The sequence below is a fragment of the Sciurus vulgaris genome (genome assembly GCF_902686455.1).
Source record: "Sciurus vulgaris genome assembly, chromosome: 1".
Taxonomy (NCBI): Eukaryota; Metazoa; Chordata; class Mammalia; order Rodentia; family Sciuridae; genus Sciurus; species Sciurus vulgaris.
The window spans coordinates 19,288,705-19,316,153 of record NC_136461.1 but is presented as its reverse complement, the minus strand read 5'-3'; the positions used below and the strand labels follow the sequence as shown (position 1 = coordinate 19,316,153).

The 27,449-nt window shown below is 49.7% G+C and overlaps 2 protein-coding genes and 1 pseudogene across 4 annotated transcripts in view; 2 read left to right on the top strand and 1 right to left on the bottom strand.

The window, feature by feature from the left end:
* The window catches only part of SLC9A1 (solute carrier family 9 member A1), a 54,075-nt gene extending 46,775 nt beyond the window's left edge, over positions 1 to 7,300 (top strand). The window contains exons 5-12 of one of the 2 annotated variants that reach the window (XM_079109848.1): positions 215 to 417; positions 2,366 to 2,455; positions 2,905 to 2,975; positions 3,095 to 3,268; positions 3,528 to 3,642; positions 3,828 to 3,929; positions 4,816 to 4,888; positions 5,465 to 7,300. In XM_079109848.1, coding sequence (XP_078965974.1) covers positions 215 to 417; positions 2,366 to 2,455; positions 2,905 to 2,975; positions 3,095 to 3,268; positions 3,528 to 3,642; positions 3,828 to 3,929; positions 4,816 to 4,888; positions 5,465 to 5,802 — 1,166 coding nt within the window. In that variant the 3' untranslated portion in view covers positions 5,803 to 7,300. The remainder of the gene's footprint in view (positions 1 to 214; positions 418 to 2,365; positions 2,456 to 2,904; positions 2,976 to 3,094; positions 3,269 to 3,527; positions 3,643 to 3,827; positions 3,930 to 4,815; positions 4,889 to 5,464) is intronic. The other variant, XM_079109849.1, reaches the window with a different exon arrangement.
* The window catches only part of LOC306646602 (14-3-3 protein sigma-like), a 229,410-nt pseudogene that overhangs the window by 50,234 nt on the left and 151,727 nt on the right, over positions 1 to 27,449 (bottom strand). The window lies entirely within an intron of this gene.
* On the top strand, positions 13,654 to 15,270 carry LOC306664589 (vasodilator-stimulated phosphoprotein-like; the record flags this gene model as incomplete). Its single annotated transcript, XM_079145567.1, is given in 2 exon segments — positions 13,654 to 13,902; positions 13,904 to 15,270. Coding segments are annotated over 2 exon segments (1,248 nt in total), but the record flags the coding sequence as incomplete, so codon positions are not given.

Genomic DNA, 27,449 nt, shown 5'->3' with positions numbered 1-27,449 from the left:
CCACTGGAGGCCTCTATGTTGTCTCCAAACCACACCCAATTGGAAACCCCCTGAAGGATCCACCCAGCTCTTGGATTGAGAGATTTGGAGTGGCCTGGGCGGAGGGACCCAGGAAATGAGTGAGCTGGGTGGCTTAGTGGTAGAGGCTTCCTGGATAAGCACTGAAGTCCCTGGTGCTGGGGACAGCCTGACCCCTCTTCCCACTCCCTGGCAGGTGTGCTGGGCCTGACCTGGTTCATCAACAAGTTCCGCATTGTGAAGCTGACCCCCAAGGACCAGTTCATCATCGCCTACGGGGGCCTGAGAGGGGCCATCGCCTTCTCCCTGGGCTACCTCCTGGATAAGAAACACTTCCCCATGTGTGACCTGTTCCTCACTGCCATCATCACCGTCATCTTCTTCACCGTCTTTGTGCAGGTGCTGAGCAGGCCCCAGCCTTGGAGACCCTGACTTCCTCTGGGAAGAGAAAAGTGTGTTACTCAGCATGGGGCCATGGGTTCTAGTCCAGACTCCAACGTTAACTTGCCTTGTGGCCTTGGGCAAGCCACTGCCCCTTTTGGGCCTTAAGTTTCCTCAGTTGCAAAGTGAAAACCGTGACACTGGGTCATTGTGAAGTGACTGATCAGAATATAAGGCGAGCAGAGAGCTGCCTCCCTCACTGTGGAACCACTGACATGGTGGGATAAAGTCAGCAGGCCCAAGATCTGATTCTGCCCCCAGCCTATTGCCAGGCTTCAGCAATTTAGTGTCTTGGAATCTTAGTTTCTGCAACTAGAAAATGGGAAGAGCAGCATAGCATAGGCAACTGGAGGAGGCCTGGAGTCAGCCCTGGCTCTGCTGCTGTGTGACCCTAGAAAAGACCCTCCCATCTCTGTCTCTGTTCCCCATTTGCGAAGTGAAAGAACTGAACTAGATGTTCCCCAAGAATCCTTCCATCCTGCTGGTTAGGGTTTCTTTCCTTTTTTTTTTTTTTTTTTTTTGTACTGGGCCTATTTTATTATTTATTTAGAGACGGTCTCACTAAGTTGTTTAGGATCTCTCTAAGTTGCTGAGGCTGGCTTTGAATTTGCAATCCTCCTGCCTCAGCAGGAGTTGAGCTGCTGGGATTACAGGCATGTGCCACTGCACCCAGCTGGTTAGGGGTTTCTGTACATTTCAATGACAGACCCCAAGGAAGCATAGCCTGGGATAATGCACATTGCTCTACCATACATGACTCTTGAGTGGCCTTGGGCAGGTGAGAAGCTCTCTGGGCCTCCATTTCTTTCCCATCCCTCCTGTCTTTCCTGGGCATTAATCTTCAGAAGTTCTAGATGGGACACATCTTTGTCTTCTCAAGAGAAAAAAAAATCACAGGGGAAACCAGGGACTGGGTATATTTTCTGTCCTTTTAAAGGCAAGAGGGGTTGGGCGAGTCATAGGTTCCAGGCCAGCCTGGGTAACTTAACAAGAACCTGTCTTAAAATAAAAAGGGCTGGGATGTAACTCAGAGGTAGAGCACTTGCCTAGCAGACACAAAGCCAAGTTCAAACTCCAGCACCACACACACATGAGCAAGGGGCTCTCTCTTTTGTCCTCTTGCCCTGCTTCTATCACTGAAAGTATTGTTTCACCTTGACTTTGCAGCTGTACATGCCAATGGTTTTCCAAGCCTATTTTCACTGAAGGCCACATTGGGGTGAAGACCCCCCTTGGAGCCATCCTGCTGGAGTTGTTGTTTTATTTAATTTTTTTCAATAACTTTATTTTGTTTATTTATTTTTATGAAGTGCTGAGGATGGAACCCAGTGCCTCACACATGCTACCACTGAGCCACAAACCCAGTCCCCTGCTGGAGTTTGAGTCTCAGCTCTGTTGTTCAGTGGGTCCTTAGGAAGTTGCTTATCCTCTTTTGAGCCTCAGTCTCTTCATTTGTGAAATGGCAGCAATGAAAGGGTGTTGTGCCCTTAGACTGTTGTAGGTATGGAAGAGCTAATGCTAGGAAGACACAACCTGTCTGTCACGAGGCGAGTGTGCAGTTCAGTTAGCTGCTGCTGTTATTTCTAGGTCCTCCCAGCAGCCTATGAGGGTGGCAGATCTCAGCCAGTTCCCCCGTCTGCCAGACCAGACTCCTTGGGCTGCAGAGCGAGTCTGTGATGGAGCCCACATTTGAACTCAGGCCCCAGCTAGATGACCAGTGTGAGGGTCATTTGGCTTTGGGCTGTCAGACCTCTGCCTGTGTCTCCCAGAAGAAGCACACCTCAAGCACCCACCTTTATCTAAGTGCTGCGGTGGAGATGGGGTGTTCTAACACCCTTGGGTCTTAGGAGATTGAGGCCCTACCTCAGAGCAGAGCAAAGTGCCTGATACCCACCTGCCCCCCTAGGGCATGACCATTCGGCCCTTGGTAGACCTGTTGGCTGTGAAGAAAAAGCAAGAAACGAAGCGCTCCATTAATGAAGAGATTCACACACAGGTACCAGAAGCTGAGGCTGTACTCTGGGTTACAGGAGGAGGCTCGGGGAGCTGGGGAGAAGCTAGGCCTCCACTGCCCTCACCTCTTCCTCCCTTATCCTGGTACTGGGGAGATCCAGCCGCTCCTGGAGGCTACCTGTCAGGGTTCAGCCATAGGGAAGTGTAGTGTGAGACGCTAGAAGCCACTTCTGCCTCTAGCTGAAACGTGCTCTAGGTGTTGGGTTCAGGTGGGTTCAGGATGGGGCTCTGCAGACCCCAGGAGTGAGGGTAGATACCAGGTTCACTGGACTTCAAGATGTGAGTGGTGGCTGCCACCTCCTGGCTGCTCCTGGAACTACAGGCTGTGTTGAGCAGGCCTGCAACTGGGGTGGAAAGTGGAGGCCTGGTCAGAGATCTGGGTAGGGAAGAAGCCCAATAGTGAGGCTTGACCTGGCCTTGGGCCTGTTTCAGTTCCTGGACCACCTTCTGACAGGCATTGAGGACATCTGTGGCCACTACGGCCACCACCACTGGAAGGACAAGTAGGTGACAGACTTGGTGGGCAGGGGGGTGGGAAGGGGCAGGCAGGGGTCTCCCAGGGCCTGGGCATCTCCCCATACCTAGGAGCTGGCTCCATCCATCTCCCTCTTCCTCCCCTCAGGCTCAATCGATTTAATAAGAAGTATGTGAAGAAGTGTCTGATCGCTGGCGAGCGCTCCAAGGAGCCGCAGCTCATTGCCTTCTACCACAAGATGGAGATGAAACAGGCCATCGAGCTCGTGGAAAGTGGGGGCATGGGCAAGATCCCCTCTGCCGTCTCCACCGTCTCCATGCAGTAAGTGCCAGTGGCTAATCTGGGCATCGTCTGCACCCCCATGCTGACCCATCATGCCCAGCCTGGGGCAACCATCCGGTGGGGGAGGTGCTCTGTTGTCCTGTCAGGGTGGGTGTGAGGTCCTCAGGATCTCACCAAGGGCCTGAGACGTTGGCCACCCACGCAGGCCATCCCCAGCATGATCTGCTTCTGGCCCAGCCCTACAGACTCCAGGATCATAAGAATGGGGTCCTAATGTGTGTGTGCCCTGTTGTCCCAGGAACATCCACCCCAAGTCCCTTCCTACTGAGCGCATCCTACCAGCATTGTCCAAGGACAAAGAGGAGGAAATTCGCAAAATCCTGAGGAACAACCTGCAGAAGACCAGGCAGCGGGTGAAGGCCTACCCCGACCGGAATGCCCCGGCCCTGTGGTCTCCTCTGCAGCCTTCCCCTGCATGTGCCCCTTGGCACCCTCTCCAGAGTTTCTGCCCAGCCTCCTGCACTGTGCCACATGTGGCCAGAGCCTCCTGAACCCTGGACATCCAGGGGGCCTGCCCTAACATCAGTTCCTCCTACAGCTGCGGTCCTACAACAGACACACGTTGGTAGCCGACCCCTATGAGGAGGCCTGGAACCAGATGCTGCTCCGGAGACAGAAGGCCCGACAGCTGGAGCAGAAGGTACGCCCCAGACTGAAACTGGCCCCACTGCCTCTCAGGGAATCTGGGTTCTTCCTGCACCCACACCCCTAGTGTTTCACCAAATCCCTCCAAAGAAATATGCCCATTCTAGAAACTAAGAGGAGTTTGAGGGGCCTTGTTGCTGGTGTCAAGGATTGGGCTTTATCCCAGGGGAGTGACATGCAGAGGAGATAAGTGTGGCCTGAGTTAGGGCCATTGAGAGAGGAAGGAAAGGGTAGATTTCAAGGACACTAAGGAAGATGGTGCATTGGTACACACCTATAATCTCAGCGTCTCAGGAGGCTGAGGCAGGAGGATCACAAGTTCAAGGCCAACCTCAGCAACTTAGCAGGACTGCCTCAAAATAAAAAGGGCTGGGGGTGTAGCTCAGTGGTAAAGTGCCCCTGGGTTAAATCTCCAGTTCCCCCATTCCAAAACAAGGACACTGAGGAAGTGGAACTAGCAAGATGTGGTCACCAGTTGGAGGTGGGGCTGAGGGAAGAGGAAAAGGGGTCTGGGTTGGATCCAGGCTCCAGCTGGATGCGTACAAGTGGCTGCCATGGGGATCCTGAGAAAGGAATGAGATTCTGAGGCATCGTCAGGGGCTGAGTTCAGTTGTGACGTGTTGAACTTAAGATAACTGGGGGCCAGCCGGGGCCCAGGTGTTTCCTCTCAAGTTGGCTTTTTGGTCTGGAACCTCAGGGGCAGGAGTGTTTAAGGCTGCCCAGGGGAATAAGCCTCCAAAAGCCCCCAGAGTGCCAGCGTGGGTCCCAGTATAGGCACAGTCGAGAGAGCCTCATGAGAGGACCCACCGCCTGCAGGTGCAGTCCAGCGGGCCTCGCTCCTGCCGTGCTGCCCAGCTCACCCTGACCCCTCTCTCTGTCAGATCAACAACTATCTCACGGTGCCGGCCCACAAGCTGGATTCGCCCACCATGTCGCGGGCCCGCATCGGCTCAGGTAAGGGCCTCGAGAGGCGCCTTCAGCTGGTCGCTCTGCACTAGTGCTGAGGTTCCAGCAGGAACAGGCGTCAGGGATCCCGTGGGGAGGACAGGCTTCTTCCAAGCCAGGAGCAGGCAGGGCTGGGGGAGGGCAGAGCAGGTAGGATGGCCCTGCCTTTATTCCCACACACAGAGGTGCTCCAGGTGGGCTCATGGTGAGGACCATGACAAGGGCTCATGGTGAGGACCATGACAAGGGTGGCAGAGTGGGTCTTGAGCCCGTGGGGGGATGAGGGCAGACCCTCTTGCAGGCCTGGCCTCTGGGACGGACCGTGACTCAGGAAGGAGGCTTAATTTTTGACCTGGGGAGGGACACCTGTGGAAGACCTTGATTTGAGGAGAACAGTCTGAGGGAAGCGAAGTTGGGGACAGAGGTGTCACTCAGGCCTGTATAGAGAGTTCTGAGGCCCATGGATGGCCGCACTCACAGGGAGGCTCTGGGAGTTACAGAGGCTGAGGGAGCCCTTCCTGCAGAGTGGCACCTGCTGGGCAGGACTGGGGGCAGAACCCAGCTGTCCTTGCTCTCGCTTCTCAGACCCCCTGGCCTACGAGCCGAAGGCAGACTTGCCGGTCATCACCATCGACCCGGCCTCCCCACAGTCTCCTGAGTCTGTGGACCTGGTGAATGAAGAGCTGAAGGGCAAGATCTTGGGGCTGAGCCGGGATCCAGCCAGGGTGGCTGAGGAGGACGAGGACGAGGACGGGGTCATTATGATGCGGACCAAGGAGCCTTCATCCCCAGGCACTGACGATGTCTTCACCCCTGCGCCAAGTGACAGCCCCAGCTCCCAGAGGATACAGCGCTGCCTTAGTGACCCAGGCCCCCACCCCGAGCCTGGGGAGGGGGAGCCCTTCATCCCCAAGGGGCAGTAGCACCAGGGCCGGGGCAGTGCCCATCCCACAGACTCTCCCACCAGAGCAGGACTGGGAAGCCGAGGGCTCCCCTCACCCTTCCTGACCTGGTCGGCCTTGCCCCTCCCCCACCGCATGGCAGCTGGGCCCACAGCCCCCACCGCAGCACGGCTTCCACCTGCCTCCTGGGAAGCGTCCCCCTCTCACTGGAACTGTCTTCCCAGTCATTTGGCAGAACTGCTGGGTGGTGAGGCAGGCCCCGCCCCTTCTCCAGATCCAGGCTGCCCCATACCCGGACCAGGGCCACAAGGCCACTAGTCTCCCAGGCCACAAGGCTCCTCTCTCCACTCCATTACCCTCCTTCAGACAAATCTTCATTTCTAACCAAAGAGCCTCTGGCTCCACTGTGGTCCTACCCAGGAAAAGAAGGAGCTGAGGCCTCCCTTGCCTTTGGCCAGGCCCTCCTTTATCAGGGGAGATGCCAGGGGCACAGACGTGGCTGGGGAGGGATCAACAGTCCCACCCCACTCCTGCCAGCCATGTCACCCTGGCCAGCCCTCTGAGCTGTCCTCACTCAGAACTGCAGGCCAGGGGCAGGTCTGAGCTTCTCTGTCTGGAGCTGGGGCGCTGTGGACTTGTCTGATGGGGACCATTAGGCTTTCTGCTGCCCGGGGAGGGACTGTCTAGGACTTCAGAAAGCGCTGCCATTTTTTGTTTTGTTTGTTCGCACTTCCACACACGATTCTATTTGCACAAAGGCACTCCTTTTTTTAGAACCTCTGAAGCCCCGTGGCCAGTCAGGCCTCTGCCCCTCTCACCCCTCGTCCTGCTCCAGAGTTCCCCCTCATTTGCCCCTGTCTCTCCCACACTCCCCGAACCCGTCTTCTGCCTGCTGGGCTCTTGACTTTTGCCCAAGGTCTGATTCCAGACGTGGCCCCAACCACGACCCTGTCATGATTCTCCAACCTCACAGGCGGGGTCCTCCTGGTGCCTGTCTTGCTCTTGGCCTGACCCTCAGTTCCTGCTGGCCTGTTCTTTCTTACTGCCCCCCAAGTCCCAGGAACCTCTCCTTCACATGTACACTCAACTTGCTGTGGAGCCCAGCCTGGGGAGAAGGCCACCCCTGAAGGTCTCCCACCCTGGCTGGGCTGCTTGGGTAGACAGAATCCTGGGACCCCAGAGGCCTTTGCTCACAGGCACATACTCCCTACCCCCACTGCCACCACGGCTGGGCGCAGGCTATGGGTGTCTGTACTCCCACTGGGCACTCCCTCCGCCAGGATCGTGCAATAGTCAGAGCACCCTCTCCTAGGGGACGGGGCCACGGGTGCTCGGCCCATCTGTCCATCTCCTCTCCATGCAAGTGCCGTTTGGGGCAGGAGTCGCCATGCAAAGTGACGTCGACAACCATGTACAAAGCCACCGCAGCTGCTGCAGCTCTGCCGCCTGTACAGAAGAAACTGAACCTTTTTCATATTCTAATAAATCAATGTGAGTTTTTGATAAGAGTCCAGGGCTGCTTCCTGGGGGTGAGGGACTTCAGAAGAGAGGGGCACCTGAGGTACTCCACTTAAAGGCTGGCACAGAAGTGCTTAGCCACCATCAGCTGCTGTTGTGGTCATTACCATGTGCCAGGCACCAGAGATACAGCAGTGTGAGCAGGACGTGGCTGCCCTTGGGAGGCAGCTTTGCACGGGAGAGCAGCGCTCATCAAACGTTCCGCAACGTGGAAAATTCCAGTGCACATTACATGAATAAAAGGCTGGGGAGGGGTGAATGAAGAGGACTATGTGCCGATTATGTGACATCCTAGAGGACTGACGCAGGCACCAATGTGACTAGGTAGAGAAGGTCTCAGGGAGGTCTCAAGTGAGACCTGCGTGTACAAAACCTGAAGTCTGAGAAATGCTCGCACAGCGGGGTCAGAGCGACAGCAGAGGAAGGATAGGATCCTGTAGTCCATGGTTACAGTCTTGGTCCTTAAACTAGGAAAGTCACTGAAGTCCTGTATTCTCACCTGTGAAATGGGGACAGTGACCCTTGGATGAGGTGCTCAGGTGCATGTAAACAGCTCAGCCAATCTTGGACTCCTGAGGTGCACTTCCAGGAACTGACCACCAGAGGGCAGTGGGGCCTTGGCTCACACCCCAGCTCCCCTTAAGACCTGAGCTGTCCAGAGAAGATCTTTGCCCAGCCTGGAACCTGAGTATGGAGCTAGTTTAACTCACAAAGCCTGAAGTAGGCAGTGCAAAAGGACTGTAGGGAGGGACCACCCTGCATATCTGTGCTGATGTCCCAGCAGGAAGCGGATAGCACACTCAGAGGGTGTAGGCAGGATTATGGGAACCTACCAGGGATGGGACCCAGTGGGGCTCACTACAGGAAGCTGTGACAATCCCCAGAACTGAAAGGGCACGAGGAAGGAGCTGAAACTCTAGGAAGAGTGGGAGGAGCTGCCTAGCTAGAACTGTAGCTGCAGGTAGCAAAACCCAGCCCCTGCCAGGGGTGGGCCAGGGGGCGAATGTTCTGGCTTCTTTGATCCCGATGGTGTCCCCATTGGCCAAATCCAACTGAGAGAAGGAGAGGAGCACAAGCTGAGTGAGCAAATTTAGACGGGAAACAGGACACCCAAACAGGCTCCCTGTGTCCCTCAGCAGCTACCCTGTCCTTTGGGTGAAAAACTCCAGTTCCTGTTGCTTGGTAGTGACAGAATTTGTTTAACATGAAAAAAAAAAGTTTAGGAAATAGATTGATGTACAACATTGTGAATGTAGTAAATGCCACTGAATTATTCACTTTAAAGTGGTTAATTTCATGTAAATTTCACTTCAATTTTTCTTTAATGGAAAAAAAAAAAAGACCCTCATCTCCAGCAGGGGAAACAATTTCACCAACACCATATCCTTGTCCTCTTTTGCTCATATTCACTTGAATATTGGAACGAATATTCAATATTCGTTGTCAGCCTGGCTCTTTAGAACAACGGAGGCACAAATAACAACAGAAAACTATAACAGCACCCGCTTTTCTAGTTGGTCTCAGGCCTGAGACAATAGCTCTGACATCCCGCTAACTCCCTCCATGTTCCTCCTACCATGGGCCAGCTAGAGTTTTTATCTAGTGGAATGTCCTACTTTTGGTGGGCAGCGGGTGGGGACAGAACGCAGGGCTTCACACATGCTTAGCAAAACCCCTGGCCCCATCCTAAAGCTTTGTTCATACAGTTAAGCTTCTAGCTGCTCTGATCCACTGGGCTGCCCAGTTTCCCATTGACATCCTTATTGGACCTGGCAGGACTGGGAGGCCTTTGGTGAATCTCCTGAATCCCAGTCATAGTCTTCCTGTCCCCTCTCCCCCGGATTATGTAGCAGAACTTGTTTACCTTCTGGTAATCCAAACTAATCGCCCTATTTTGTGCAGTTGACCTGCCTCTCAGCCTTTTGGTTAAGCAACAGATTAACAGGGGCCACTCCCAACTTGAACCTTATCTGTGTTCCTGGGAACCCATCCCACATTCGGGCATGAAGGACTTCAGGCACTCTGAACCACAAAGTCGAGGGGATAAAAGGCAAAAATCCCTCCAGGAAATGAGTTGGAATGATAGAAGGGGCACTGCCATGTCCGCCGCTTGGTCCCTGGGCCTGTGCATTTGGGCTGTGAGAGGTGGAGCCACATCCTGGCTGCTGACTTAAGCACATGCCACCTGCCACCATCAACCCAGCCTTACAGCCTGCTGTCCCCCTGCTGGTGCCCTCAGCTGCTGTGCACCCCTACCCCCGCAACATGGCACACCGTAAGGCCGGTGCAGTCCATGGCTGAGACCACTGCTGGATGTCCTTCACCATAAACAAAGGTAGGCGGGCAGTGTGGGGGGTGGCAGAGTGATGAATGGGACATGCTGTGGAGTCCAGAGGGGAGGGTGCTGCCAGAAGCAGTGAGGCGGGAAGGCCAGTCCAGATTGGGAACACACCTTTATTACCATAAAGGTAATGCATAACGGCTCCTTCATGAGGGAGGAAGGAGTTATCAGCCTCCTAATAGGTGGCTAGCTGTTCCCTCTAGGCCAGTGATTCTCGATGTTTTGATCTTAGGGGCCCATCACACTCAGAAATTATCGGGGCTCCCAAGGGGTTTTGTGGGGGCTATGTCTGTCCATCAGTTAAACTGGATTACAATTTATTATTGGTTTTAAAATAATAAAATAGTAATTTATTTTGATGAATTAACAGGTTAATATGAATATAACATTTTTCATGAAAAATAACTTTCAAAACAAGAATGACGAGATGAGGGACATTATTTGACGCAGTGAGGCTTAATAGAAAACAACTAAATTCTCAATTCTTTAGCATTTCATCTGTTGTATGCTCTGTAGCCTCTGGATGATTCATACGTGTATATATATATATGGGCACTGGAATTGAACTCAGGGACACTTTACCGCTGAAATATATCCCCAGTCCTTTATAAGTTGCTGAGAGCTCCACTGAATTGCTGAGACTGGCCTCAAACTTGTGATCCTCCTGCCTCAGCCTCCGGAGTCCTTAGGATTACTGATGTGTACCCTCTTGAAAGAATGGCAGTGTAAAAGCCAAATGATATCTTAGTACATATGAAATTAGAATTGATTTCATAGAACTGAAGAGACTTGGGCAGCCCAGGGAAGAGTGCCTTACAGGAAACTCAGTCTGGTCTTCCGCTATTGGCAACTGGGACACACAACGCCAGCTTGCCAGGTCAGAGTTGATAAGGGAAATGTATTGAGTCTCTGTGTTGTAGCTGCTATCCAATGAGCACAACGTTGGAAGTCAGACATCCGAACTGGTCTTATTGGCCTAAAATCAAGGTGTTGGCAAGTCTGCGTTCCTTTCTGGAGGCCCTAGTGGGGAATCCATTTTCTTGCCTTTTCCTGCTTCTAGAGGGCCCCTGCCAATTTTAAAGTCAGCAGTGGCTGGTCAAGTGTTTCACCGCACATGTCTCTCACACTGGTTTATCGGCTTCCTTCTTCCAAATTTTAAAACCCTGTGATTAAATTGGGTCCACCCAGAAAATTCGGGTTTATCTCCCTATCTTCTAAGTCAGTTGATTAGCAACCTTAATTCCATCTGTACCTTAGTCCACATGTTGTCATAGAGCATGTAATAAATTTGCAGGTCCCAAGGATTAAAGCATGAACATTTGGTTAGGAGGCTCTTACTCTGCTTACCATGCCATGCGTAGCCTCTGTCCCTGCCACCATGGCTTCTATGAATGAGGGCCCATTGAGCAAGAACCAGGGTAACCAGGGAAAGAAGTTGACCTCTTTCTTCAGGAGAGATTGTCTTGTCCACCCAATTACAGAGAGCCTCCCCCATCATGGCTGCCCTCCTAGAGCACCCAGTGGGTTAAAAATAGCTTCACCGCTTATGCCCAGGTCAAGCAGTCCATCCATAGATCTCCCCATCACACCTCTTCCTCATCTATCTCTCAGTCTGTGGCTTTCCTGCCCCAGATCAGTCAGCTCAGTCCTTAGCCACTGCTCATAAATCAGTGCAGATCTGTACTGTGGATCATCTCTCCTTCTATATGAAGTGGATCATCCATATGGCCAGAGATCTGCCACCAGGAAGCTCTCCCTTCAATACCGTCCTTCAGGGACACCCTGAGTGTGACGGTAAAGCAGCAGTTGTCTGCTGATGGTCCTGCTAGCTGGCCACATGGACTCATTTGGAAATCTTGTCTGTGCTTTTTCCTTTGTGTTAACAGATCACAGCAACTTCACCAAGTGTGGATTGAGGGAAGAGCTGCAAAGCAATGAGAGGAGGTCCCAGGGGAATTTGAGTCACCTGCTCGTGCAATTTCCTTGTGCCTTCTGGACTTGCTCAGACCTGATCTCATATGCACTACATAATAACAGAGCACCACCATGTGTGTCCAATTTTATGATGAGGTGGGGCAGAGACTCTCCAGTTCTGGTTGCACAGGTCACTTGGTGTCCCACAGTCAGGCATTCTGTCTCTACCACATCCAGTGTGAGCCAGGAGCTGTTTCTAAAATGGAGAATAGTTGTTGGCAGGAGAGGGCACAATTTAATCCAAAACCCTAAGGTTTTGTGCCGTGAGTCTTGGATTGGAGCTTGTCCATATGGCATCGTTTTCTGCCATGGTCACTTCCCAGTTATAACATCACATGACAGGCAGTGGGCTCTGCAGCCTGCACCTGCTCCAGAGCCTTCTCTTGCTCCAGGCCTCACTTAGAACTTACAGTCCTATGGGTTTTCCAGTAAATGGCTAAAACAACACAGCCGAATGTGCCATATGCTGCCTCAAGACCACAGTCCCATCTTTTGCCTCTTTCTTTCTAGTGGGAAGTATAAGGTTCAACAATTTGTCTCTCATTTTTTAAATTTATTTATTTATTTAATTTATATGTGGTGCTGTGAATCAAACCCAGTACCTCACACGTGCTAGGCAAACATTCCACCACTAAGCTACAACCTTAGCCCTCATCTCTCATTTTCAAAGAGCGATCCTGACATGTCTGAACCACTGGATCCCCTGGAAACTTCATTGATATGGAAGCCCCTGAAATGTTTTGTGGGATTTATCCCCCTTCCTTTGGCAAACATGTTTTTACAAGACTAGATTGTTTACAATGTCTTACTCATGTGGCCCAATTAACCATCATGTCAATGTAATGGGCTAGCATACCGTTCTGAACTGTCAACAAAGGCAATGGCCCTTTGGGCTATATTGTGATAGACATTGGGAGTGTAGGCAAAGCCCTGAGGTCAGAGTAACTGCTGTCCCTGTATTTATAACTATCTTTACTTTGTGGAATAGAGAGGAAAGCATTTGGGGTTTGGAGATGCACACAAACCCAGGGATTGTACTGACTTGTTCCAGTAAAAACTTCCTTGTCTGGCAGCAGGGCTGGGACTGGCAGCATTCCTAACTTTCCAGTCATCTGACACCATCCCAAGTCAACTGGTTTTTACACCAGTCAAATAGGTGCCTTACACTGGATCAGGACAGGAAGGGCTGCCTCTGTCTTTTGGATATTTAATGGCGGCACTAAGACCTAGGATGCCGTATTGTCTTTGGCTTGATATTTTGATGGTAAATTCGGGGACTTCCACTTGGCGCTTTCAAATGAAGATCAGTTTTTAGCCCTCTCTGTGAGTCAGGAAATCAGTGGAGGATTTGGCCACTTAATATCCAGAGGCAGAGTGAGTCTGGGGTCCCATTGCATGCACTGGGCTGAGACCTGACCTTCATAAGCCCCTTCTAACTGGTGGACTGTGTGGAGTTGAATCTCCAGTGGTCATGAACAGTTCAGAGCTAGGATTTTCCTCTTTCCCAAGGAGACTACAGGCCCTGCTGGAGACTGTAGCCACTTAGGGCAGCCTTGTGGCACCCTTCCTCCAGGGCTCCCTCAGTCAAGGGATTTGGAAAACTGGGTAAGAGGCTTACCCATCCGGAAAACTACAACCAGGTTTTTCCACCCACCAGACCTTGTAGAGTTTTTCCACATATTTAAGTTGAAAAAAAAAAAAAAAAAATTAGACGCTAGGCCTCCCACCCACTAGGCACCCATGATCAATTAGCCTTCACACCGATCCTAGTGAGTTAAAAACACTCATCAGGTGGCATTTTGGTAAGAAATGTAGCAAAAAGAAGTCCAGTTAACATTGTAACAATAACATTGAAAGAGTAACATTGTAGCCGCCACCGGCCACAGGGGGGCGTGCCAGGGAGGCGTCGCCGCACCCCTATCGGTCTCAGGGACCCCCCAGCTCGGAGCCCCATTAAACTACCAGAGAGAACAGGCGCCCAAGGACCCGCCCCAGCCCGGTCCACGTTCCTCCTAGGAAGCCAGGCTCTATGGGGCTGAACCCTGCGGAGCCTGAGCAGAACCTGGAGCCAGCCCGAACCCCTGAAGCTGGGGCCAGGGGCGCCTGGGGACCACCTAGCCCGTGGGCGCGCCGCCACCCGCCGAGCAACCGTGAGCGAGACAGTTATCTGTTCCAGCCGGGCTACTGTGATGCTTTATGACGATGGCAATGAGCGGTGGCCACCTGCCCGCACCGGTCCCCAGGCCTTCTGCCGTGTCCAGATCTACCACAGCCCCACGGCCAATCGATTCCTTCCAGGTTGTCGGAGGCAAGATGCAGCCCGGCCAGCAGGTGCTCAGCAACTGTGCCATCGTCCAGGGCGTCAAGTATAACCAGGCCACCCCCAACTTCCATCAGTGGCGAGACGCCCGCCAGGTCTGGGGGCTCAACTTTGGCAGCAAAGAAGATATGGTGCAGTTCGCGGCCGGCAGGGCCCGTGCTCTAGAGGCCTTGGAAGGAGGTGGGCCTCCTGCACCCCCAGCACCGCTTGCCTGGGCTCGCTCCACCCGGGAGGAGGTGGAGCCCCAGAAAAGGCAGGGGCCCAGCCAGCCCGAGCTTGTGGGGAGGAAGCGCTGGGTCGCCAACGCAGGAGGCCCACCCGGCCCCCCGGTGGGGGGACCACCCCAGCCTCCAGGACCTCCCTGTCCTCCGGGTCCCTCCCCACCAGGTCTGCCCCAGTCAGGGGTCCTGGCTTCAAGGCATGGAGCAGGAGGAGGCCCACCGGCTGCGCCCACTCTCTCTGCAACACAATGCCGGAATGACTGTGGGGCTCGAGCCCCTGGCTTGGCTGCAGCCATTTTGGGAGCCAAACTCAGGAAAGTCAGCAAGCAGGAGGAGGCCTCAGGAGGGTCCTTGGCCCCCAAAGCTGAGAACAGTGGAAGCACAGGTCCAGGGCTCATGGAGGAGATGAACGCCATGCTGGCCCGGAGAAGGAAAGCCACACAGGCTGGGGAGAAACCCAAAGAAGAATCTGCCAGTCTGCAGGAGTCAGAGGCCAGAAGCCCAGCCCAGAGTGAACCTGTGCAGAGACCCTGGGAGAAGAACAGCACGACCTTGCCAAGGATGAAGTCCTCATCTTCTGTGACCGCTTCCAAGGCCCAGCCTTCCAGGCACAGCTCTGGAGAAGAGTCAGACCTGGAGAGAGTGAAACGGGAGCTTCTGGAAGAGGTGAGGAAGGAATTACAGAAGATTAAAGAGGAGATCATTGAAGCCTTTGTCCAGGAGCTGAGGAAGCAGGGTTCCCCCTGACCACAGGAACCCCCGAAGCCCATTCCTCCTTTCCACACACCCCGCCTATAACCCTGCCTCTACTTGACATGGAATTGACTGAAGACTATACAGGAATGAACACCTTCTCCCCTCCTATCCCACTTAGAAATTCCAAGGGGTGTGGTTTCCCCCAGCACCATGCCCACATCTACACTGGCTTATTGATTAGCTGGGGAGGCCCCCACCCTTTGCTCCCTTTGATCCTTCCCCACTGCTGTCCCCTTGGGGCTGGTTCCTCCGCTGGAGATGTACCAATTAACCCCACAGTAAGGGGGAAGGAAGGAGGGAATTTCACATTCCCTTCTTCTGGATTCACCCTAATGCTTAATGTCTTTGAATTTTTGTGTTTTCTTTTTTAAGAAAAAAAATATATATATGTATACACACACATATACTTATTTGGGTTTTGGGGAAAAGGGAAATTTTGTTTTCCTCTTTGGTTTTGATAAAATGGGGTGTGGAAATGTTTAGATGCCATGTCCCCAGGCTAGCCCATTTGGGGCAGCTTTTTAAGGGTGGGTGGAAGCACCAGGTTGGGGTGCTTCCCCCCACTCCAGGGAACCACCCACTTTCCCTCTAGTTCCTTCCTTTTTCTATGAGGAATTTCTTAAACCTCAGTTTTTTTGGTTTTTTTGTTTGTTTGTTTGTTTGTTTTTATTAGGGTAGGTTTTGCGGTCCAGCCATTTTTACTCCTGGAGAGTAAGGGAGGGAGAAAGGGAGGAAGGAGAGGAAACTCCCCCTTAACCTCTAGCTTCTTGAGAATGGGCCCTTGCAGAATAAATCTGCAGCTTTCATTTAAAAACAACAAAACACTGACCACTATTCTTCCCTGGGCTTTATTATCAAAAAATCCCTTATCCCTGACTCGTTGTTGTCACCTGGCTTCTATCATCATGGGATCTTTTTCTCATTAGGGGCAGAAAACCAAGAAACCAAATTCCGTTTGGTGTCTCCTACATTCTCTCCAGTCTATAGAAGAAAACCAGCACAGAGCTTTCAGAAAAGAGCAGGGTGAGCAGCGTAGGCACATTCCCATCTCCCCCAGCCTTCCTCCACAGATTGCCAGGGAAGTCCTGGCTCCTCAGCCTCTTTGTTAGGCCATGATTGAATCCAGGTTCCAGTTAGTCAACTCAGACTGGTCAAGCTGACACAATTCCAGATTCTGGGCGAGATCACCCACACCAACCCGTGTGGCCCCATCTAAGATTTTGTCTTCCTTGTCTAGCACTCCAGGATGCTACCCAGACTCCTGCCAATGCAAATTGGTAGGATTCAGCAGCTCCTCCAATGCACAAACTACCTCCTCCTGGGTGGGCCTTGTACTTTTCTGATTGGATTATGCTGGGATATAATTGTCACTGTAGGCCTAGAGGTGAGGAGACATGCTGGGAGTCACCTGGGGGACTCCAAAGTCCCAACTGAAGTCACTGAGTGATTTTTGCGCGAGGACTGATTTCCTCCAATCAAAGGTGGTGTGGGGGTGTGCTGCCTTTGAAAGGGAGACTCAGTGGTATTGGTGTTCAAATGGGTCCAAACGGCCCGTGTAATGACTCTGAGATACTTAGGGTCAGACTGAAGTTAGTCCTCAGCCATATCCACCTGCGACAGGTAGAGATCAGATTCCTACCGCCAGGGGCAGGGGCACACACCTGTAATCCCAGTGACTCAGGAGCCTGAGGTAGGGAGATTGCAAGTTCAAGGCCAGCCTCAGCAATTTAGCCAGACCTTGTCTCAAAAAGGACTGGGGATGTAGCTCAATAGTAGAAAGCACCCTAGGGTTCAATTCTCAGTACCAAAAAAAAAAAAAAAAACCCATCCTGGTCCTTTCTGATTCTCTAACCTAGCACTAAACTGGGAATTCATGGCTTTCACGCTGTCCTGTTCTTTGTTTGTGTTTTGAGAGCAATCTGAAGCCCACACTACAGTCTTTGTCACTATTTCTTAGTTACTATTGTCACCATAGTGACTAAATGCCACAGTCACTTGATCTGCCAGCATCTTAACAGTCATCTCATGCCAATGCTGGTCGTAAAGTGAGTAACCATGACACTGTGTGCCACAGATTACCATGGTCCATTAGTCCCTGCCCAGTTTATTCATGCACTGATCAAGATGTGAGTGCAGCCCCATCCCAGCCTCCCGCCGAGGATCTGTTTCCCAGGGCCACTCCAGTACCCAGTACTCTAGCAGCCTGGCCCTGGGTGCAGACAGATGGCACACTCACAGGGGTGACTGGAAAAGGTTTGATGAAGAGACCCTTTCAGAGGGGGTGCAGAGTTAGAGACCAAAACAGGCTGGTGAAGCACTCAGGACTAGCAGCCGCAGTAGTTCTTTCCATCTGGAGTAAGGGAAGGTACCAGAACTTATAAGAGCTTTAAGCTTGGGAAAGGAGCCCAGTGCAGATGGAGAAAGAAGGGGGCCTGGACTGGCAATGAAAGCACAAGACGCAAGATCCGTTTTACAGACAGGAAAATTAAGGCTTAGCTGCCCCTGTGCCAAATAGACCCAGAGCGCCTGCCTGTGTGTGTGTGTGTGTGTGTGTGTGTGTGTGTGTGTGTGTGTAGAGCAGGGGACCCAGCAAGCTGCTGGGGCACATGATCATACTCAGTCTCATTTCCTCACCTCTAACAGGCCATTGAATTTCTGCCCACATCACAGGCCTAGTGAAAGGGTCATATGAGAGCCAGAAAAGCAATTTCTAGTCAAGACATCTGTTTTAAGGGCCACCGTGTGCTGTCTGTCCTCTGCTCTGGGAAAGGGAAAGGTTGAAGGGGGCACTGAGGCAGAGTTGAAGGTGCCCCTCAAGCCCCCAGGATGCCCAGAGAGGGACTTCAGGAAGGAGGGTCCAGAGAACAGAGCCCAGGAACTAGAGTCCAACTCCAAGGTGGAAAGCCTGGGGGCTGTGGAGAGAGGGTGGCCTGGTCATATCCCTGGGACTGTCCCTCTTTCTGCATCCAAGGGAGCATCTGTGTTCCGAGATGGGCCGAGGTGAACTGCTAGACTGGACATGTGCCCCAGGGGACATGATGCTGGGGTCCCATATCCCATCTACTGGACTCATTGACTCAGCAGCCACCTGCCCGGGGTCCCCTGGCTGACTCTCCAGGCCTCTGGGCCAGCCCCTCACCCCTAGTGCTGAGCCTGTCCTGCTGGTCTTCCTTTGCTGCAAGCCTGAATTTTTGCAGGTTGTGTGATGTCTGATGTCCATTGACTTAATCTCTGCTCCTATCAGAGAGTGCATTGCTGGGAGGTGGTGGGCCATAGGTCCTTACGGAGCTGGGAGAGCCATTCTCCAGGCCGGGTCACACGAGAGCATCAGAAATTTTTTTCTCCATTGACCGCAGATGCCATTCTAGTTAGCACACTGAACGTTAGAAACATGTCTCATTGGTAAAAAAAACAGTGGTGTTAAGATTAGTGGCCTGGCTGGGATATCACAGAGCCTCTCCACTGGGTGTAATAATCCAGCCAGTAACAGCAGGGCTCTAGGTTAACTGGAGGGAATTTCTGGTGATGGAGGTGTGTTCTGGATTTTTTTTTTTTTTTTTTTTTTTTTTTTTTTTAGTACTAGGAATTGAAGCCGGGGTGTTTAAACACTGAGCCACACCCTCAGCTCTTTTTATGTTTTAGAGACAGGCCTCACTAAGTTGCTGAGGCTTGTTTTGAACTTGTGATCCTCCTGCCTCAGCCTTCTGAGTCACTGGGATTACGGGCATGCACCACCGTGCATAGATCTTGGCTGGTGTGTTGCCAAAACTCTGGATTATATACTAAGAATCTGTACATTTTATTATAATCTTATCTCCATTTAAAAAATGATTTTAAAAAATCTAGTCACCAGTCTGGCGAATCCTGATGCTCCTGGGGGCTCTTCTGGGAGGTTGGCTGGTTGGATGTTGGTCCCACCCTTCAGCTGGAAGCTCTCTGCTCCTCTGGTCTGTGGCGGAAGATGGACAGTAAACAAAGGCACCTGGCATTCAGTGTGCAGAGTGCACCAAGGAGACAAGATGGAGAGGAGCAGGAGGGGACCAATAAGCCGAGCAGTGAAGGAGGCCTCTGAGAAGGTGCTGAAGAATAAGGAAACAGCCACAGAGTATCAGGGACGATGTCCTGGTTGGAGGGATGGGCGGGACTGTGGCATTTGGAGGAAGCTAAGGGAAGGTCTTTTGTGGCTAGGGTTTGGCAAGCAAACGGGAATGTCCCAGGAGAGGAAGCACTTGGTCACACCACACAGGCCTTCTTGACACACAAAGGGAAATTATGCATGTGATTTAAGAAGAGGAAGTATCTGATTTATGAGGATCATTTTGGGCTGCTGAGAACTGGTTGAAGGGGTCCGGAATGAAGTAGGGAGTCAGGAGCCTGGAGCAGAGGCCCAGGGAAGAGGAGATGGGGCCAGGTCGGAGGCGGAGGCTGGAGACATGTGGGCAGACACTGTGGCTTAGAGGAGGGATGACGGGTTGAATCTGGGGTGCAAGGGAATACTGGGGAGCCTGACTCCAATGACCAGGTGGGTGTGGGGCCACTGAGCTGAGGAAGAGGGCCAACAGACAAGGGGAGCGGGAGCCCCCACAGCCCCTCAGGGACAGGCAAGGTGGAGATGCTAGAGACAGTTGAGTGGACGGAATGAGGTCAGGGCTGTAGAGAAAATGCCCTGAGTCTCTCGGGGTCTAAGTGGCATTTGGAGCCACAGGACGGGAGGAGTTGACCCAGAGATAATGGATAAAAAGGAAAAAGGGACCCAGCCCAGAGCTTCAAGAAACTCAAGTTTCCAGGGCAGAAGGAAATGAGGAGAGCGTGGCATCCTCTGGATCCGGGGAGCAGAGGCTGCAAGGAGGAGACAGCCCAGTGTTCACGCTGCCTAGAAGGGGTGTCCAGTGGTAGCAGAAAAGGGCCCAGTGGACAGGGGAACATATTCAATGACACCACAGGGATTCAACCCGCCAAATCCAGAATGCAGGGAATTGTACACAAACCATGACTCCCTTTCTTCAAAAATTAAGTGATGAAGCAAACAAACAAAAAAGTGAATGAATTAAATGAAACTTAAGGAACAAGTCAGCCGAATGCAAATAATGGCTCTCATTTGGATTTTGATTCAGAATAACCCATTATAAAAATATGTATCGAGTAATCAAGGAAATGTGAAGACCGATGTCAGGCAATATTAAGGAATCATTGCTAAATTTTTAAGTTATAATCTACTTGGATCCTTTTTTCTTTGGCAGTCCTGGGATTGAACCGAAGGCCTCATGTATGCTAGGCAAGTACTCTGCACAGAGTTACACACTTAGTACAACTGAACTGTAGTCATATTTTAAAGAATTATTATTATCTCTTAGAAATTCACACCAAAATAGTAATTTATTCACTAATGCTGTAAATAACGGGATTCAGTCTTTCGGGGGAGAGAAGGTACTAGGGATTGAAACCAGGGGCACTCTGCCACTGAGCTACATTCCCAGCCCTTTTTTATTTTTATTTATTTATTTTTTTTATTTTGAGGCAGGGTCTTGCTAAGTGACTGAGGCTGGCCTCAAATTTGTGATCCTCCTGCCTCAGCCTCCCAAGTCACTGGGATTATAGGCCTGCACCTCCTCACCTGTCTTGTATTTGCTTTAAAATAACCCAGAAGAATAGAGGGGAAAGAAGTTGTGGGATGTGTATGAAATATTAGCTACATGTTGACTTCATTGAATCTGGGTGTTGGAGTTCATCTATGAGCATTAAATTTTAATTCTATTCTACTTGTTTCCATAATAAAAAAGTTTTTCCTCAGAAGAAAAAAATTGAAAGAAAAGTGCTTATTGGATTTGGCAAGAAGGGTGTAAGTCACTTGACAAGCAATCTCAGCAGATGGGAGCCAGACAAGTGAGTTGAGGAATGGAAGTGGAGTCTTACTGGCCCTGGTGAGGTTGCTGGGTCAGGGAGGAGGGACTCCAGACAGGAACTAGAGCAGAAGAGAATCAAGGGATGCTGAGGTAGGTAAAATTCTAAGTTGGCCCCCAAGATTTCTGCCTCTCGCTGTAGGTGACTTATATAACCCTATCCCCATGAGTAGAGGGAGAACCTGTAAGTAGATGGGATGTCACTGTGATTAGGTAACATTATATGACAAAGGTGAATTTTGCAGATGTAATTAAGGTCCTTAATGAGTTGGCTTAGAGAGGGAGGCTCTCTTGATGGGACTGACCTAATCAGGTGAAACCCTTAAAGTGATTCTACTGCTGACGTCCACGGAGCAAACTTCCCTATTGAGAGGAGTGTCACATGACTGAGAATAAATGGTGGCCTCTAGGAGTTAAGAATGACTCTCTTGGCAGCCAGCAAGAAAGCAAAAACCTCGGCTCAACAGAGCCAGGTACTGAATTCTGCCAACAACCAATAGAAGAGGATCCCCAGCCCCTGCTGAGGTCACAGCTTTGGCTAGCACCTTGATTTCAGCTTGGTGAGACGCTGAGCGGAGGACCCAGTGAAACCCCGCTGGTGGTTTCTCCTGACCCACAGAAACCACCATGCAAGACACTTGTGTTGTTTGAAGCCGCAGAATTTGTGATCAAGTGCTACACGTCACCAGATAACCAACACAGGTGTTTTGTTCTGGTGTGTGTGTGGGGGGGGGTTGGGGGGTTGGGGGGCTAGCTTAGAGACACTTTTGAGCTGTTGGAAAACGACCCAGTAGAGAAGGAAACATTTTGGGAATATGAAAGGTGTAAAGCCTCGGAATTAAGATGCCTTGGAGAGAGTGGAGGCCACTTTGCAGGGTGCTGCAGACCTGTTGGGTGGAGGAGCTGGGCGCGGGGTTGCTCACCTGAGAAGGAAGGGCCTGGGGATGTCGCTAAGTGAGGGCCTTGGGTTTGACTCCCAGGACCGCACAAAAAGAAAAGGCAAGATCACCAATTAAAATGAATCTAGAGAGGGAGACAGGAGATTTGAGGGAGGGGGAAGAGGAATGGAATAGTCATCTTGAGAGAGAGGAAAGGAAGGAAATTGTGCTTATTAGGAAAGCAGTAGAATTTTCCATGTTAAGTCGATTAGATGTTGGAAAATAGTGAAACCAGTTTGGCCTAACTGTATTTATTTTTCCCTAATTCTAGACACTTGAGTACCAGCACCATGTAGTATGGGCTTTGAGGGGCAAATAAGAGGAAGTGAAAGAGATGCTCAGCAGTTAGGAGCATTTGCAAGGATTTGGTTAGAATGATGAACCATAGAGTCTAGAAGAGGCCCAAAGAGAAGAGATGACTGGAGGAAGTTGCTAAGAACTAGAGCCAATGGACCGACACCTGCACGAGATGGAAGCATTCAATGTGTGTATTAGTTGGGAAAATGGCTAAGATATCTCCAAATACAGTAGCTTCACAGACATTAATTTTTTTTCTCAAGCAACTGTACTGAGCTAAGTGGTCCAGGGGGCCACTGTGTTCCCTGCAGTCATTCAATGGCCAAATCCCTTCCACCCTGTTACTCTGATTTCCACAAAGGTGTGAGCCTCGTCTTCATGGTCAAATGCCCATGTTTATCCTAAGGAAAGGAAATAGGCATGAAGAACATACCTTGTTGGCTGGGGCTGTAGCTCAGTGGCAGAGTGCTTGCCTAGCATGTGTGAGACACTGGGCTCCATCCTCAGCATCACATGAAAATAAATAAATAAAATAAAGGTATTGTGTCCATCTACAACTAAAAATATTTTTAAAAAGCAAACAAAACATACTCTGTGTAAGAAACACTCACCTTCCCAAATCCAAAGAATGGACTGGGAGACATGAGGTACAATGGGAGCGAGATTTTTCTGATGCTTTTGCAAGATCGGGTGTGTGGGTGAGCAGGCATCCTCAGAGATGTTACAATCAGCATTTTATCCCTCACCCCCGCCCCCCATTCCTCATGGGCTGAGTACTATGGGGTGTTGCCTAGGTTTTATTTTCTCCTGTGGGGTCTTTTAAAGAAATGTACCTTTGGTTGACTCCACCTCCCTTTGTTCTCTTGTGGTGGAAAGGCCTTTTGGGGGTGAGTACACTTTGGCATATACTCACTGTATCTCTGTTGGTCAGGCTGGCCCCTTCACCCACTTCCTGTTTGTATGTACTTTGAATCTGCCACATTCAGATGTTAACTGCTGGTAACCTTTGGCCGTTTTTCTTACATTCCCAATAATTTTACTTTTAAAGCTAAATCCTGTATTCTGAAAATGGACCACTGGACTTTCTATTTCTCACACCTTGGAAATGACACCTACCTCTTCCATTCACCTCCATTGAAAACAACTTCTCACATAGCCTCACCCAGCTGCAAGGGAGGCTGGGGAACATAGTCTCTAGGTGGGCTGCTAAATAGCCCTACTGTTGATACAAAGGAAGGAAAGATGCCAGGCATGGTGGTGTGTGATGCCAGCAACTCAGGAGACTGAGGCAGGAGGACTGCAATTTTGAGGCCAGCCTTGGTGACTTTCAGCAACTTAGCGAGACCCTATCTCAAAATAAAAAATAAAAAGGGCTGGGAATGTTGCACAGTGGTAAAATGTCCCTGGGTTCAATCCCCAGTCTAAAAGCCAAACAAAAAAAAAAAAAGGAAAGAGAGACTAGATTAGACGCCCAGCAGTCTGCCAGAGGGGATATTTCAGCAAATGAGCTTGGTAATTGTCATATGTGATCCCATAATTTACTTACTAATTCTGTCTTTGTCTTTGAACACATAAGTTGTTTTTACCTATTACAACTAGTTTGCCAATTAACATCCTACTCCATAAGTCTTCAGTAATGCAGTTTCTGGAAAACATCTTCCTACCAACATCTTCCTGGAAAGAGCGACAAGTTCATGATCTGGCAAACTGTTAACAATCCAGCTGAAACGAGAGTGAAAAGCCAAGGTCTAGATCTGCTTTCCCCTGATGCCAATTTGGTAAGCAGGTACACAGGGACTTCAGGTCAAAGGGCTCACAAAGTCCAGAACTTAACCAAGATAAGGAGTCTCACAGGAGACCTCAAAGGGTCACATCCCAACGTAAGGGTGAACCAGAAGAAACCAACCCCCACCCCAGGGACCTGTAAGGAAATGTGTCATCCTTCCAGAAAGAGTAGGAGGAAAAATCACGTCCCTGAGAAATCACATCCTGAAGGGTTCGGTGGGGAGAATTGCATTCCATGTTCGTATCACCTGTCATGGTCTACAAATCTTCAAACCATGGATTTGGTTTAAAATAATGCCCCCTCGCTCCTGACAGAAACAAACACAAATGCTCTCCAAGGAGTGCACTTGCCTTCTAAGCCTCAAGAATTCCAACAAATTGTGTTTTTAAAAATGTGAACTGTTTACCATGTATATGAGGGAACAAGGTACCAAAGGCAGGGAGCCAGGCACGGACAAAGACATAATACCTGAACACATGAATTTAATAAAGGAGTCCTATCCCAAATAAAGAACTCCTAGAGGCTGGGTACGGTGGTGTACGCCTGTAATCCCAGCAGCTCGGGAGGCTGAGGCAGGAGGATAGGGAGTTCAAAACCAGCCTCAGCAAAGCAAGGCCCAAAGCAACTCAATGAGACCCTGTCTCTAAAATACAAAATAGGGCTGAGGATGTGGTTCAGTGGTCGAGTGCCCCTGAGTTCAATCCTTGCAACCCCCCCAAAAAAAGAACTCCTAGCAATCAATAAGCAAAACACAAACCCACCAACAGAAAAATGGACAAATAAGTTGGATCCACACTTCACACAAAAACGAAATTCAAATCACTAATAAATATATGAAAAAGTGTTTTGCTCCAGGGAAATGCAAAACTACAGTGAAATACCACTATGCACATAGCAGGTAAAATTCAAAAGTCTCACGCCACCAAATAGTGATGGGATGTGCTACACCAGGAACTTCTGTACAGTGCTGGCGTGCAACTTGGGGAAAAGTTCAGCACTTCCTAAGAAAGTGAATTAAAACTCCTGCCTTGCAGGTGCAGGCAACACAACTGTGACCCAACAGGAGGATCACAAGTTCCAGGCCAGCCTCAGAATTTAGCAAGATCCTGTCTCAAAATAAAGAATAAAAAGGGGAGATAGCTTGGTTGGTAGAGTGCTTGCCTCAAAGGTCCTGGGTTCAATCCCCAGAACCACAAAAAAAAAAAAAAAAAAAAAAAGGACTGAGGATGTAACTCAGTGATAGGAGAAAAAAGAACAAAAACCTGAAACAAAAAAAAAAAACTCATGCCCTTAGGACCTAGCAACTCCACTACCAGAAAAATGCCCCAGGAAGTATGTGCACTATGGGCCAGGAGATATGTATAAAAATATTCAGAGTAGAAATGCTTATGTAGTCCCACACTGGCAACAACTCAAATGCCTGTTGATAGTAAAATGGATAAATAAATTTTTATAATCATACTATGGAATATTAAACAGCAATGAAAATAAATAAGCTAGAACTTTACAACAGATTGATGTTGTAAATCTAATACTAAGTTAAAAAAAAACCTTGAGATACACTGGGAATGATTCTATTTACATAAAGTTCAAAAACAGAAAAATCTAAATTATATTGTATTGCATGGATGAACTATAAAGAACCATAAAACTATAACAGTAGGCAGAGATTATCATAAAAACAGAAGCATGATTACCCTTGAGAGGAAAGGAGCTCACAGGGATTCCTGTGGTGCCAGCAATCTGCCATTTCTTGAGTTGGGTGGTGAATATACAGATGTTTATTTTATAATTACGCATCATACTATGCACTCATGTTCTATGCACCTTCCTATGTGTGAGTTATATTTTGCAATCTAGTTTTTAAATAGAAGATAAGAATAGCTTTGTGCCAAACATATTTGAAATTTTATGCAAAATGGACAAATTTCTAGAAAGCATTTACTTTCTAAAACTGAACCAAAAGAGTTAAAATACCTAAATAGTTTTATAACTAGCTGTATTAGTGACCTATCACTATGGAACAAATTACCACAAATCTAACAACATAGAAGCACACATGTGCTAGAGGAAACTGGATTCAATCCCCAGTACAAGACAAAAGGAATAAAGAAAGCAAAAGTAAAAACTGTAAACAAATAATGTTGAATCCTGGTCTATGTGTTTGTGCTGAAGTACTGAGGAGTGCAGTGTACTAATATCTGCAAATTACATTAAAAATAGCATGCACTGATTCAGGCATGGTGGCCCACGCCTGTAGTCCCAGCCACTCAGAAGTCTGAGACAGGAGGATTGCAAGTTAAGGCCAGCCTCACCACCCTCATAGTGTCTGTGGGTTAGGAGTCTGGGCTCGGCTTAGCTGGATGCTTGGCATCAAGGTCTCTCACAAGACTGCACTTGTCAGCCAGGGCTGGGGTCTCATTTGAAGGCTTGACTGGGGAAGGATCTACTTCCAAGTTTACACAACACTGGCAGAATCCAGTTCCTTAAGGGTCATTGGACTGAGGGTCTCAGTTCTTAGCAGGCTGTTGACCAGAGGCAACCCTCTCTTTCTGTCAGATGGACTTCTCCAACCAGCCACTTGCTTCACCAGAGTGCAAGCCACAAAGGCAATAGGGACCGTCTGCAGCAAGAAAGAAGTTATAATGGTCTAAAACCTAATCACGGAAGAGATATTTCACTACCTTTGCTATATTCTCCTAGTTAGAAGCAAATCACACGTCCCGCCCGTACTCAATAAAAGATTGAAAGCAGAAAGTAGATATCACTGACCATGTTCATGACTAAAGAAATTGAATGAGTCACATATCTTCCCATAAGCAAGCTCCAGCCATCCCCGCTCCTTATTAACCTAACCATTTGGATCTTGCATAGATCTTTGTACTCATTTATTTCCCTTTTTCTTTTTTGGTACTGAAAATTTAACCCAGGGGCAATTTACCACTGAGCCACATTCCCAGCACTTTTTATTTTTTAATTTTTGAAACAGTCTCATTAAGTTGCTTAGGGCCTTGCTGAGTTGCTAAGGCTGGCCTTAACTTGTAATCCTCCTGTCTCAGCCTTCTGAATGGCTGGAATTACAGGCGTGGGCCACCGTACCTGAATCAGTGCATGCTATTTTTAATGTAATTTGCAGATATCAGAACACTGCACTCTTCAGTACTTCAGTACAAGCAACATAGACTAGAATTCAATATTATTTGTTTACAGTTTTTATTTTTTGCTTTCTTTCTCCTTTTGTCTTGTACTGGGGATTGAACCCAGTTTCCTCTAGAAACTTTTTGGTTTTAGGTCTACATTTAACTTTGACACCAATTCATAAGAGTTAGATACTGTTTTCTCTCTTTAAAGGGGAGGAAACTGAGGCCACAGGAAGGCTAATAACCTTGCATTTGGGCATACATAGGCCAGCCACACCCCTAGTAAGCGTTCTGGAAAGAACCCAGGCGGTCAGCCTCAGACCCAAGCTCTGCCACACCATGGGGACCACCTCCACAGGTGCTGTGGGACCTTCCTCACAAGGGAATAGGGGTCCCTGAAGGGACCAGATCAGACTACAGTTAGATAAACTAAGTCTGTCCTTTCCTACTGGAGAGAGCTGGGCATCAGGGGCCAAA